The 15,202-nt window shown below is 35.9% G+C and overlaps 1 protein-coding gene across 1 annotated transcript in view; it reads left to right on the forward strand.

The window, feature by feature from the left end:
* LRRC7 (leucine rich repeat containing 7) overlaps positions 1-15,202 on the forward strand; it is a 508,378-nt gene that overhangs the window by 354,761 nt on the left and 138,415 nt on the right. The window contains exon 9 of the mRNA XM_057529769.1: positions 14,426-14,500. Coding sequence (XP_057385752.1) covers positions 14,426-14,500 — 75 coding nt within the window. The remainder of the gene's footprint in view (positions 1-14,425; positions 14,501-15,202) is intronic.

Here is a 15,202-nt window from a genome sequence, read left to right on the forward strand (position 1 = left end):
CAATCTACTACTTGAAAAGCACTGTACATAAAATGTTAATGGTAAAGCACCATGTGCATGACACAAATTGAAAGGTTCATTCTTACATGGAAGAGAGGTTGATATGGAAAAATTAGTATCAACAAGTTATTCATTCATTCATTCATTCATTCTTGGATGAATGAATGTAGCTCTATGACTTTGTTTTATTCTCTGTCATATCCCCCACACTAAGACCAGTGCTTGAAGTATGTTAAGTGGTCAATCAAATCTGTTGGATGAATATATTTATTGATCACTCTGTCAGACTCCCAGTATCTAAAATAAAGTGAAAACAGAGATAGTCCCTGCCCTGGTGGAGTTGATAGTCTAGTGAGGAAAGCAAATATTAATCAAGTGCATTCAGAAATGTAAAATTCCAGCCATGACAAGTGTTGAGGATCATCTAATGGAGTTTGGCCATACAAAAACTTTCCTCAAGGAGTGATCTTGAACTGAAATCTAAAGGATGAGTGGAAATCAGCCAGGCAAAGAAAAGGAAGAAAAGCACTTTGGGCAGAAGGGGTAGTAGAAAGGAACATGATGAGTGACTGCAATATAGAAAAAGTGAGGGTGGAAAGCTAGGTAGGTAAGGTGTAAGTATGTGACGACAACTCAGGGAGTTCCAGAATATAAATAGTAGGCAAGATTACATAGGTAAGGAAATTTCTCATTTAAAGTTGATAGAATACAAATTGATTTGAGTTATAACCTCAAAACTCATTGCTCATTTGCAATATAAAAGAAAGATTTGTCTGATAAAATGTACCATATTTTTTATAGTGACAAGCAAAACAATTGAGCATGTAATTTCAAATTACATAACCTTGATCCTTGTAGATTGCACCAATAAATATTATAATTTTACTAAATTACATAGCAGCAATTAGCTCTCAAATGGGAATTAATAAATCAGCACAGTACCATAAGAATAATTTGGGTATATTGATGTAGAACCCTATTGACAGATATATACCCTGGTGAACAGCTCATTCAACTGTTATGTGAAACTATTAAAAAATATATAATTTATTGGTGTAGTTCACATGATAGAATTTGTGCAGAGAAAAATAAAGCCAAGGCTTTTAAAGTGTTTTAAAGCAAATGTAGAAACAATGAGATGTTAAAATCATATCACAATACTCTTGAGTTTTCCCTTCCCCACATGCACATGCACCTATATCCCATAACAGAGTGCTGGACATGAGCTTGGTGCTCGGTAAGTACTTGTTAAATGTTCAGAAATGGCCAGTTAGAATATTTACAAATAAATATTACAAGTTTTAATACTAATAATGAGAAGTATTATAAGTTGCTAGATTTAGCGGTTTATTATTATTATTAAGATAATAAGTATTAGACTAAACAGGTTTAGGGATAGATGTTGTAGAATGATATAAATTTTCTTTACCAGTTCATATTGTTTTATGTGAGATATGGTCAAACAAACATAGTAAATATGCAGCAATATTTATATCTTTTGTGTTCTGATCTGATCTTTAATTGAGAATAAATGTATAAGTGAATAGTAAATATTAGAATATATTGTAAATGTAGAGGATGACATATTCAGGAGTAATAAATAAAACAAACTATAATAAGTTAAGGACTAATAAAATTAAAATATGCACACTTATTGGGATATAATGGTGTTGACTCATTTTTAGCATTTCCTAATTGCTACAAATTGAAGACAGGATGACTCTGGAACCCAAATATGAATGGGTCTTGTCTTGACTCTGTTCTTACCTACCTCTAATGAGCTACTCTTGCTACCAAACCCTTAACAAAATGGTCTTCACATGGAAAGATTTACAATTTTTAATATAGGTTCTAACTTCCACTGATGTAAGGTATAATGATCTGCCTTATCATTTATTGGGTTTCAAGCAGAAAAGATATGCATGCATACTTGACAATCCAGTTTCTTATTTGCTGCATTTCTTACTGTTTAACAGATTGGTGGCATAATTTCTCTATTATTTTCTGTTCGAGTAATTGGGCATTATATACTTAATAGGAAACTAATTACTTATACACCAGATATTGATTACTTATTTTCAAAGCATTTAAATTCTAAATTACATTGAAATTGCTCTGAATAGAAGTAGTCTTTTATGATTCAGAAGGTACATCAGTTTTGCAGTACATCTGTTTGACCTTCAAGGGTCATTGCTGGCATTTCTGCAACAAGCTCACTGCTAAGTGTTAGGGATTCAGGGATGTAAGCCCTGCTCCAGAGGCTTACAATAATGAGTGTGGAACTAACAGTTTAAAGAGATTTCAGGTTATTGGTTTGCCAGATAAACTAACTTTCACTGTATTAAATAAGTAAAATCCAATAATGTTATCATCAAGTAGTAATATAAAAAGAATTTTCCCAGTATCTATAGAAAATAGAACTAATGCTATACATAGATTCTTATGTACATCTTAGCAGTTTCATTAAAAAATATTTCTCACTGCTATTGTAAATTAATCCACATTGGGGGGCGGGCTTGACTAACAGTGATAAATAAAAAAATAGTGACTCAGGTTTGTTTTTCATTCAGCAAAATAACTATATTGGAAAAAATATTTATCTGATACAGAGGAAATAAAACAATTTTAGATATTTTCATAGATTAGCTCATAGGAATGTGTAAATTATAGAATATGGTGTATCTAAAAGTATATGTCTGTATTTTCAACATTTCAAACGTTAATAAGAGATAGAGAAAGTAGGTATAATATAGAAATTATAGTTTACCATAATTATAATTTGCACTAATGAATATCCATGTATCACCTAACAATTCTAGAATTTAAAATTACACTGGCAACTGCAAATTTTTTTCTGTATCCTGAAAATACTTACAACTATAAAATTTTCTTTAATCAATTAGTCTTTAATATAAGTTTTTCATTTTTACATTTAATATTGTTTTTTTCCCCTGATTTGCTACATATCCTTTATTGTCTGACTTTAGCAGCTAAAAGTCTGACTCATGTAGCCATATTTTAGGGACCCCAGCCCTAAAACTGCACAAGAGCAGTTTTCAGGGACACGTCAGAGTGGCTTGAAGGGTAAATGGGAGATAAGAAAGCAAAGGTAAATAGTGGCCAAACTTTTTCTAAAGTGTCTCTGTGAAGAAGAGCAAACAAATGGAAAAGTAGCTGGAAGAGACTATACAGGCAATGAGACAAACTAAAGCATGTTTGAATGTGGCTGGAGGCGACCTAGTAGAGACAGAGATCGACGTGTGTTGGAAAAAAGATTACTCCAGGCCTGGATCCCTGCAAAGACAAGAAAAGATGGAAGAGATATGATCCAGAGCTCAAATGGACAAAAGGGGATACAAATTTGGGAGGGCCAGAGGTGCTTAGTGGAAGAAAACTCCAGAAGTGACTACAAAACACATAAACATAATGCACTAAATCCAAACTAAATGTATCCCCAACTCAGCTTCAACTAAGCACAATTCCAATTGTGCCACATTACACCCAAGGAACTATGATGGAGGGAAAGTCTATGTAGCAAACAACAGGAATCTTAACTAATTGTTTTTTTTTTTTTTTAAATATTTATTTATTTATTTATTTATGGCTGTGTTGGGTCTTCGTTTCTGTGCGAGGGCTTTCTCTAGTTGTGGCAAGCGGGGGCCACTCTTCATTGCGGTGCACGGGCCTCTCACTATCGCGGCCTCTCTTGTTGCAGAGCACAGGCTCCAGATGCGCAGGCTCAGTAATTGTGGCTCACGGGCCTAGTTGCTCCATGGCATGTGGGATCCTCCCAGACCAGGGCTCGAACCCGTGTCCCCTGCATTGGCAGGCGGATTCTCAACCACTGCGCCACCAGGGAAGCCCACTAATTGTTTTTAAAATATATTCCTCTGCAAATTTTTCTAACCATGCGTGTGGGAGGCCTGAATCTTAAGCTTCATTACCTTTGGAATAAATCCACCTCAGATTGTGTGTTTGCTTGTTCATTTGTTTCAGAGAACTATAGGCTAAGTTATGAGCTGGGGTAAGAGGAGGATCCAAGATTGAAGAACTATAAGATAGTCTCAGAGAGTTGAAAAGTAACTTCTCAGGGAAAAGTAATAGGGTCGCCTGTCAGTATTCAGTCCACATTTCAGGTACTTGTCATGAATTTACAGTAAAACCAGCCAAACAAAGTGTGATTTTCTTCAACTAATCCTGGTGCAGTAGCAGAAAAGGCGGAAAGGTGGATGCAACAAACACTAAGTTCATCTAGGCAAATGTGACAGAAGGAAAGAGGACACATCTGCTGAGAGATGTTTGAGAGAAACTGTTTATAATGATGGAATGTTTATCATGAATCTCCGCGTGGTAAGGAAAGAAAGATAGGTAAATAAAGGTAAATTTAGCATATCAGTTATATATCATATCAACAACTTCTGCTAGGGAGTTCTAGGTTACTGGAGTAAGTGAACTGGGAGTATAGGAGATTATGGTCAGCCAGTGGTATATTTGCAATTGAGACTTCAAAAGTGATACATATACTTGTGATGACAAAGTTTAAGTGGGAACTTGGGAGTGAGTTACTGAGATAGTGTAGAGGAAAAGACTGATTATGAATATAGATTGTTTTGTTCCATTCAGATGGAAATTTTGAAGCACTAGCATGCACAAATTACCATGGAAGGAATTGGAGATACAGAGGTGAACAAGGTTCAGTTCCCTGCTTCAAAGATCTTACAATGTAATTTGCAAAGTGCTACAGTAGCAACCAACACAGAAGGAAGGATTCTTAACCCAGTCAGGGATCAGGTGAACAGGCTTTACGAACAACGTTCGCAAAGACCAGAGTGCAAGATAAAGCTTGATGCCTTCAAGAACAGCAGAGTTGGGTTTTCCTTGAGGCTCACGTTTAACTGAGGGTGCTGTGAAAGAAAAGGCTGAGAAGTAAACAAAGGTCAGATGAGGGTCATTTTGTCTGATATGGTCAAGGTATGTGGGCCTTGTATTCTTTGGATAATGGAAAAACTGTTGCAAGCAAGAGTGGACATAATGAAATGGTCTACTGGCTGCAGTGTAGACAGAGGGTGGAGGAAGGAAGTAGCTGCAGTTCTTTGGAGAAGAAAGGCAAGAAGACCAATTCAAATTATGAGACAAGAATGTATTTGTTATACAGTTTTCACTCTTAAATTTAGATTGAGACAAGGTCATCAAAGTTTGCAATCTAGGTGGAGGGTAGTCCATTAAATTGGAAAGCATGAAACCAGAATTGCTTCCCTTGTCCAGTTGTTAACATTTTGTAGGACCCAGCCTAGGAAACGTGAAACACCAGAATGTAATCTCCGTGAGGGCTTGGTTGTTTTGTTTACTACTCTTTCTCTAGTGCCTGGTACATAATAGACTCAATAAATATTAACTGAGCAAAATTATTCAGTCAATTAAAATCTGTCTTTAGCATCTGATCTCTTTTGGCACCTTCATTCTAAGGCTACCTGCCCAAGTAGCATCATGCTAGATGTGAACCATAACTTTTCTCTGGAATACTCATCTCCTTTTGAACCTTATTCATCATATCTTACAAAACTTCAAGATCATGCTCTTGCCTTCTGTGCATATTAGCCATATATTTCTGGGCATGGTAATTTGCTTTTTTGTGCCTAAATGTCCTTGTCTATAAAATGGGGATAATAGCTAACACGCACTGAGCATTGAGCACTAACACTTAGAATCAGACACTATTCTAAGCACTTTAAATGTTGTAACACAGTTATTCCTCATTATCCCCCTATGTGGGGAGTCCTCCTGTTATCTACCTATTACAGAAGAGGAACCTGAGCCAACATTTGACAGCAAGTAAGTGACAAAGCCTGGATCTGGACTCAGGCTAGCTCCTGAAACCATGCTCTTAATCATTCTGCTTATTGCCTGTCCAATAATAGTACCCACCTGTCCAATAATAGTTGTGAAGATTCAGAGAATAATCTATGTAAACGCATTTGGAAAAGTGCCTGAATGTCACAAGTGACCAATAGAAATTAGCTTTTGTTGTTGTTATTGCTTTGTTCTTTTTATTTATATCTTCTTAAGGAGTATGTGTTCCTTTGAGAGAAGAGTCACTGTCTCCTAAAGGAAATTAGATTATTTCATTTTAGAGAGATCTAACTGGGAAAAAGTCACTCCTGTATAATACTTACTTACATCCACTTTCCTGCAACTTTCCTCATTGATTCTAGTTCTGAACTGGGGGTGAAGAGAGAAGAAACCCAACCCCTCTTCCTTACAGCAACCCTCAGGTACTCAAAGATGGGTATCTTTGACACCTACATCTTCCGTTTTTCAGCCCAACAGTTTAAGGCATTTTAACCATTTCTTCTATGGCATGGTTTCCAGATATTCTGAATAAACTCTAGTTTGTTGAAGACATTTAATGCTTAGGCAACTAGAGGGGAACAGCCCACATATGTTGCATATAGAACAGGACATTGACAGAAAAGATGTAGGAACAGCCCTGTTACAGTCTGAATTAAATTCCCAAAGACCTTTATAGTGCCTTCTTTGCATGAAGTACGTAGTACTTCTTGATTGAATGAATGTATTTATAAACAAATGAAAATTAATGAGTCTTCCAATATTTTCAGATTACTTTGGATACTAATTCAGTCATTTAATGAATTGTCTCTCCCTCTCAACATCATGTCATCTGTGGATTACTTCCTGTGTGTCATCAATATATTCACTTGATTATTTAAATGGAATGTATTACATTCACATATATGTTAAAATATTCCTATTAGTTTATGGCTGAAAGTGTTTTAATTAATTATAAATTAATCTGGTTTTCTCAGCAATGCCTTTTATTATTGTTGTTAAGAATGCCTATTTATTTATTCAATAATTTCTGAAATATAAAAATACTTTCCTACATGTTACCTAATTGCAGTAATTAAACCAAAACCAAAGCTTTAAAATTTATGAACATTTTAGTAGGAGTGACATCTGAAATAAAATTGAGAAACATGAAACTAATGTAAACTGGAAATAGGCTCAGACCCTATGGAGCTAACTTTTTATCTCCAAAGAAATTAACTGAATAAGTTAAATAGTCTAAAGTCATGTAGGACAGAACAATTGAGAGAATGAACAAGTAGGCTTGTCCTCAAGAGCTGAACAGTTTTAGTTATTTTGTGTATCAGAAAGAGTTTCAACAGTGCACCGTGGAATTCATAAATAAAAGATTTCCCAGTTGTGAGAGCCATAGAGCTGCTAATAAGCTAAGTGTATTATTAAATAAAAAATTGAAGGAAAATGAGGGAAAGTTTCTTAAAATGTAGTCATGTTTCCTTGGCAAATTGCAAACTCTAACGTTATCAAACAAAAATGGTAAAAGTAAAAAAAAATAAAATAATACTTTAAAGTATTGATCTCAAACTTTAGAAAAAATATAATAACTGAAACATCTCAATGAAATATCATAATTGGGTCACTTTGATTGGAGAATATAATTTTTTAAATTTGCATTGGTTATTTTACTCTTATTGATTTGAGAAACCGCTTTCCAGTGTATTTGTCAGCATTTTGAAGCAGGTTCCATACTGTTGCCTTCCAGTTCTACATAGTTGCTGGGAATAACAATGTTTTGTTATTACAGTATCTGCCAGGTAATCTCAACAATTTTAAGACATTTCAAATGTAAATTTCTCTTTTTAAATTTTAAAGTTTCCTAGCTTAATTTTGATAAAATTAGATAAATGTCAGATGTTATGTTTTTCAGTGAACATTTCTCTTAACCTCATTGGAAGAAAAAATTTAATAGGTGTATAAATAAATATAAGCAAACTCTATTATCGAAATTAGTGGAATAAAAGTAACACATAAAGTCATATCAAGAGAACAGAATAAAACTGCATATACAGGACAGGAGTTATTTGAATTTGTTGTAGTCATGGAAAATATATGTTCTATTTTTGTTAAAACTGATGTAACCCTTTTCTTAGCTCATTTCAGCTAATAAAAGTAAGATCACTTCAAAGATAATTCTACAGTGGTTTAGGTAAGTGTAAATGTAAGACAAGACACTGAAATGTTCTCTAATTTTTTATTAAATTAATGCCTATGTACTATAGGAAATTTGGAAAATACAGAAGAAATGCAAATGAAGAAAAAAATTAATCATTATTCCATCATATTTTTTCTAATGTTTTAAAAATGAAAACAAATATAAAAATATAAAAATTTTAAAGTAATATATTAAACACCTGCCAACCAAAAGGAACAAATGTTAACTATTTTTTGTATTTGAGTTAGATTTTTTTTGCAAAGAAATAAAACACTGTAGATCAAGTAGAAGTCTTCTATGTTCTCCTTCCTACTCTTACTCAAATCCCAGAACAATTACTATTTTTAATTTGGTGTTCATCTATTCTATATATTCCTATTTTTACTGTATGTTTATGTATTCATAAATATATAACTTTTTAAAATTTATGTTCAATTGATTTGTGCTATATGAATTTTCTAAACTTGTTTTTCATTCGCTATTATTTGCAAGGTATATCTTACATAAAAATATAGATAATTCATTTTCATTTTTGTATGCTATACCAACATATTTTATCAAAATTTGGTTATCTCTTTCCTTATGCTGTAGTTTATTTAAAGCATGACCAACTTTTTAATATTATTAATTATTGTACAATGAAATTTTTCTGCAATAAGACTTTTCTATATTTCAGATGATTTCAGTAAGATAGTTGCCCCAAAGCAAATGTGAACACTTTTGAGAATTGAGATACATATTTGAAAATGTTTCCCTAAAAGACCAAACGAATTTATAATCATCAAAGCAGTTTATGTGAGTGCCCAGCTCACAGCACCTTCATCAGCATTGAATATGCCAAGCCATTCTTGATTTAATTCACTCATTTTTAATGCAAACAATTGATTTTGAGAATGAAATTAAGCGGTATGAAAAAAGGCAATTTATGTGTTTGGTTGGGTGTAAGCCATTTAGTTTAGCTCCAAGATACACTTTAAAATTGTCTGTTGGTCATGAGACGTCATTGCATCTTCATGTTGTTTCAGCAAGGTTATGTATTGATCTGCTGAGTACATTTTGTCTCTGTTTTTATTAGAAAGTTGCTGAAATTTCCTCTGTGACACATTTTATTATAACATCCAGTAATAAAAATATTATCTTTTTTTAGAAATCCAGCATATGCTTTACTTTCTTTATTGGGCGTTTGTGATCACCAGCATTCTTCATTACTTCAGAATTTCAGTCTTAAGCTGTAGGATGATGTCATTTTTGGAGCCAGGAGACTTGAGTAATAATCCCAGCTGCAGTTATGCAACCCTCATCAAACTATTCTTATTTTCCCCAGAGAATGATTACCAGATTCTTCATCTGTAAAGTAGGACTCTTATTACCTTATTATATTATTAAATAAATTAAATGAGAACTTTTGAAATAAAGTAGAAATATAGGTTAGCATCAGAAATCTCTCTCCTAGTTGTCTTAGATGTCTAGGGTCCCCAGTAGAACCCCGTGTGAGAGGTATTTTAGAGGTATAATTGATCAGTTTTATCTGCCACTTTGTGTAACACAGCCAAGGGAGCAACCTATGCAGTCCACCAAAGGTTACCCAAATCCTTAGAGATCATGCAAGACCTTATGTTCCCACAGCTTCCTCCCCTGCCCACCCACACCAAGATGTCATACTACCCAGGGTTACAGCTTGAGTTTTTTCTTTGCCTGGAACTACTTCAGAAATCTTAAACTCTGAACTTTTGCTCTCTCATTCTAATTCTTTATCCTTCTACTTCTCTCAATCTGTCACTCCTACTATACTCCTCTTTGACCTCATGGAAACCTGAAATCTCCTATTTCTTCTGTTTTTTCCTAGACTGTCAGTTTCCCACCTGACTCCCCAAAAAGTTAAAATAGTTATCATTGATAGAACTCTTTTGATTGCCCTTAATTTCCTCTTTGATTCCCCTCCAACGATTCCAGTATGAACCATTCTCCCCAAGTGCTCTTCGTATAGAAAATTCTTGCCCTGCCAGCTCAAGAGATTACCTTGCTCATTACTTCATTAAGAGAATTTGAGACCTTCAGACATGCTCTCTCAACTTCCAGCCTTCCCCCACCATGCCCACCTACAACCACATCAACCTTACTACCTTCCCCTGAGTCTCAGTAAATGAGGTGTCTCACTTCTATTCAAGGGCAGACCCTCTTTTTGTGCTATCAATCCCATCTTTTTTGTCACCTCTTGGAATTTACTCTATTAATTTTATACCATTTTGTCTGTCCTTAATCTGTTCCTCTTTGCTAGTGTCTTCCTATCAGCTTTCTTTTTTCTCAACTTCCTCAATTTCTACCTAGCCCCACAACTTCTCTCCTCACCTCTCATCCAAACTTTACAAAGAATATTCTATCTGTATTGTCCCCATTTATTTGCCTCATTTATCTTCAACCCACTATAATACAGCTATCACATGAAATGGCTATCAGTAAGGTTACCAGCATGCTACTATTTCCAAAATTGAGTGGACATCTTCATCTCTTATTTTACTGGACACTTCTCCAGTGTATGATACTCTTGTTCACTTACTTATTCTTAACACAATTCTGTTCATTGGACTTTAATAACCCTTTACTCCTCTGGACTCCATTTCTTCTTGCCTTCTTCTGTAGGTTGCCCTTCTGTTACTGACCCTTTCGAGTCAGGCCCCAAACAAGGGTCCTTCTGCTTGGTATTGCTTGTGCCAATAGAATGAGACTGAGTTCGGTTCCGAAGCAAAGGAAAGCTTTATTCTTTGATCAGAGAATGGAGAGGTGCGAGCTCGTGCCCTAGAGCACAAGTCCTCCCCCACGGGCTGTGGGCTGGGCTGCTTCATAGGGGTCTCCTCAGCAGGGCTGGGGCAGAGTTCTCCTGGGTCTGGTGCAGCTGTGCTGTTCCCGGCGGTCACTCCAGATCGCAGTGCTAGGTATAACGTCTCTGCACATGGCCCACTGCCGCCATCTTGGATTTCGGTATCGTGCGCAGCACTTCTGCACACGGCCTAGAGCTGAGGTGTTGGGCGCAGCTGTTTTGCACCAGGCACTCTGGTCTGAAGTACGGGGGGCAAGGCCTCTGCACCCGACAACCTATGAGCAAGTGAAACTAGACGAAGTACAAAGGAAAAAAAGGTTAGCATTTATTTTATTACCAAGATCCTATTTTTATTTCTTGGGAATTGTTAATGGGCTTTGCCAGCAACACTTCCTGTTTTCAGCTCTCAAGTGTTAGCGTTCCACAGGGCTCCTTCCTCGGTCACCTGCACCTCTGAGTCCCTTCACATTCCCAGTAGGGAGCTCATCCACATGGGTTTCTATTTCTACAAAATGCCTAAGTCATACAACCTTAGCACAGACCTATTCCTTAAGCTTCAGATTTTAAAAGCCGCCTGATTTCTGGACATCTCCACCTGTGTCTCACAGGAACCTAAAGCTAATCATGATCAAAACTAAATTCAGTCTCTTTCATAAATCTGCTCCTACCTCCAAATTCTGCACCTCCATTGGTGGCACTACTAAGTACTGGGAAACTGGAGGACATGAATCTTCTAAACGTTTTCTGAATCCAGCTTCTCTTTATTCCTCATTATCTCTTTTATTACTAGTCCTAATAAGCTTTTCGGGTTTCTTTGTTTCCTTTTTCCACCAGGATAGAGTGATACATATAAAACATTGATCTGCCAAAATCACTTTCCATTAGAAAGTTTTTATGCTCCTAGACCATAAGATAAAGTCCCATCTCCCTAACAAAACATGAGGCCTTCACAGACCGGCACCTTCTTTTGTTAGCCTCATTTTCTGCTACGTACTCCGTTTTAAACTTGACAATCCTGTAAAGCAAACTGCCTGTTGTTACCATTCCTACACCATGCTGTTTCTCACCACTCTGCTTCTGGCTAAAATGTGTTTCCTCTCCGCTCCTCTCTTCTGACCAGCTCCTTCACATCTCAGCCCCATGAATCCATGTCTTTTTTCCCTCAATACTAAAGCATATAGGTACCCCCTTCTTTATATTCCCATAATGTCATGTATTTGTTCTTTGTATGTTTGCTCAAGAAATAGACCATGGGTTTCTTGAAGGCAGAGACCATACCATGCATTATGACTCTAGTGCAGTGCCTGGAACTTAGAAGCTGTTTAATAAGTACTTACTGAGTGAAGGGATAACTAAATTATGAAAGTACTATATATTCCTTCTTGTCATTCTTTTTTCATATGGTGTCACTGTGTGGCAGGGGCAGTAGTGTTCACCAAATATTCCATGAATTCCTCCTACATTTCCCAGCCTTCCCTAAACTTAGGTCCCGGCCATATAAACAGTTCTGGATAATGAGCTATAAGCAGAAGTGATGTGTCACTTCCAGCCTGAGATCTTTAAGAGCAGTGGCTAGTTTTCCATAGTCTTTCCTGCTTTGGCTCTTCTGGAAGTCTTGATTTGCAGGTAACACAAGATCATGGGGGCAGAAAACCACATGGGACATATAGTGAGAGTAAGAAGTAATCCTGTTGTGTTAAGACACTGAGATTTCAGGATAAATTTGTTACCACAGCACAATCTAGTCCATCCTGAATAAGGCTCATTGTTTCAAGTTTATACACTAATCTCTATCTTATCACGTACATAAAAGTTGTGTTGAACTTATCAGGTATGCAACTCTTCCTCTTCTCCTAAAGTCTGCATGATGCCTGGGCTTAGAAAAACTGCATCATGTGACCAATGTTTTCCAGTACAGAGATGGAGTAGTTCACTGCCTGTTCCCTATGATCTAAGTGACAGCGGAATATTTCCTACACAAAGTATACCCCCGCACTTACTCATGCAGTCCTTTTTTTCCCTGTCGTAACTTTAAGTTTTGACGTTTGTTATAAATGAAACTTCTCCCAGGAATAGTACCACATTCCACTGCAACTGCAGGCTAAAGGTATCAGAGACTATTGCCAAAGTAGTCCTGGAAGTCTCTGAAGTATATTGTACTGACCCACAATTATCAATAGTCTAATAGTAACATTGATACAATTCCATTCTTTTCCACAAGTATTCTATCAAATACATTGGCTTTCCTAATTAGGTCTCAAATTTTATTAAACTATGGTTGTATCTTCTTTCAGTGATAATTTTTTCAGTTGGAAGAGACAAAAAAATCTGACTTCAGATATGGCTTAATTTAGGCTTATATGATGTCATCAGGATCCATCTTTTAACTCAAACTGGCTTTCCCCCTTTCCTCATGCCTGAAGCCCCCAGGACTGTACCCTTCCAGTTTCAAATCCAGCAGGCAAGAGCAAGTGTCTTTTCCCCAGAAGTCCCAGTCAGAGAACCATTTCTTCTTATCTGCTCTGAATGGATCCTTGAGCCCAACCCTGTGGCCAGGTGAATATAATGCACTAATTAGCTTAGGCCTTTGTCAGTTCCCTGAAGTGGTAAAAAGGATTCAACTTCAAGGGAAGCAAGTGGCCTTAGAGTGAGGTAGGGGATGATTTCTGAAAAGAAAACAGCAAAAGGTTATCATAAATCAAGAAATGATGCTGGCAGCAATAGCAACCTCTATCTTCTCTATATAGTCTGCTGCCCAGGATATAGAAGTTAGAGACAGCTTCTAGTTAGGGAGTTTAAGTGTTTCATTATGCACTGTAGGTTACACCTTGATTATATTATCTCTCTTTTTTTCTCTGAACTTCTCTACATTATTCTTTTCTCCCATATGATGCCTTGTGTTTTAGTTATTTATATGCATTTGTCTCCCCAATTAGATCATCAGCTACTTCCAGGCAGGAACTGAGTTTGAATAACTGTGGATCCTGCACTGTGTGTTTCACATAGTAGGCATCCTGACAATTCAACAACTAATTATTTGTTGAGTAAATGAAAAGATAAGAAACGAGTGGGTTTATACTATTATCACATCATGGTAATGTAATGCCTGGGAGCGGGATGGGGGGAGAGATGTTTGTGTGTATGGTGTTAATACACACATATGATAAAAACCTACTATTTACCAAGTATCATGGCAAACAATGGGGATATGAGGATACAGTGGTTAAAAACCAAACATTACTCTGCCCTTCAAAAACTTATACTCTATTGAAGAAGACAGATTAGAGTAAAATAAATACTACAAAGGATAATTGTAGGGTGTTAAGGGAGAGTAATAGATTTTAACTTTTATTATTGTTGTTCTGATTGTTTCCACGTAAATTCTAGGTTGGCTACCTCAGGGATTACCAGTTTTGCTGGAAGAGGTCTGTTAAACATGGAATTTCTTAGAGGATTAACACTAAATTCCCAAATCAAAGTTCCAGATCCAAGAAATTACATCTTATATTGTGACAAGAAAAGACTAATTTAGTTTTCTTCTCCTCTCTCTTTTCTCCCTACTCCTCTCCTAGCCTGAAGTTATGGATCAAATACAAAATTTAAGGGAGCTGTGGATGGATAATAATGCATTGCAAGTGCTACCTGGGGTATGTAAGTTTTTATTATGCCATGTTGTCTAGCATCTATGCTGTATATTAATTGTAACTGATAATGATTAATCTTACATCTTAAATCCCAGTGTTTTCATTTCAAAGTTAAACACTTGTTAGGAGTGTTCTGTCATCAAGTGTTTTTCACTAATTTCTTTTTTTAATATTTCATATAACTTTTATGAGCGTTATAGTGTGTAAAATGTATGAAAATTTTTCTTGCTCTCTTAGGAGTATATTTTTCATCTCCTTCCCTATTTACTGTTTTTCAAAAGCTGAAAAATTCATATTGTTAAATGAAAAACAATGCTATACATAATACCAAGTCTTAGTTTTACAAAATCAACCTTCTTCTTGTAGGTAACTAGGTAATGGTTTCTGCTCATATTGTTAGAGCTCTTGCACAAAATAAATACCTCTCTCTTGGTTCAGGTGATTTCCAATAGAACCTATTTGAGTTTTTGAAAAAGGCAAGGAGAATAAATTGTTAAAAACAGAAGGTTGAACTAGAATCGATTTTTCTTCTCAGCTAACAGAAAATCCAATAATACCTCCTGAAAAGTAGGTTTATCAGTCAACTCACTGAGTGTGACTATTCATTCCTTTTTCATCCAGTGAGAGAATGGCTTTCCATAAAACACTGCTTCTTACCACTCATAACACATGCACTTGAATATAAGCATGTACATACACACACAC

The sequence above is a fragment of the Balaenoptera acutorostrata genome, chromosome 1 (genome assembly GCF_949987535.1).
Source record: "Balaenoptera acutorostrata chromosome 1, mBalAcu1.1, whole genome shotgun sequence".
Lineage (NCBI taxonomy): Eukaryota > Metazoa > Chordata > Mammalia > Artiodactyla > Balaenopteridae > Balaenoptera > Balaenoptera acutorostrata.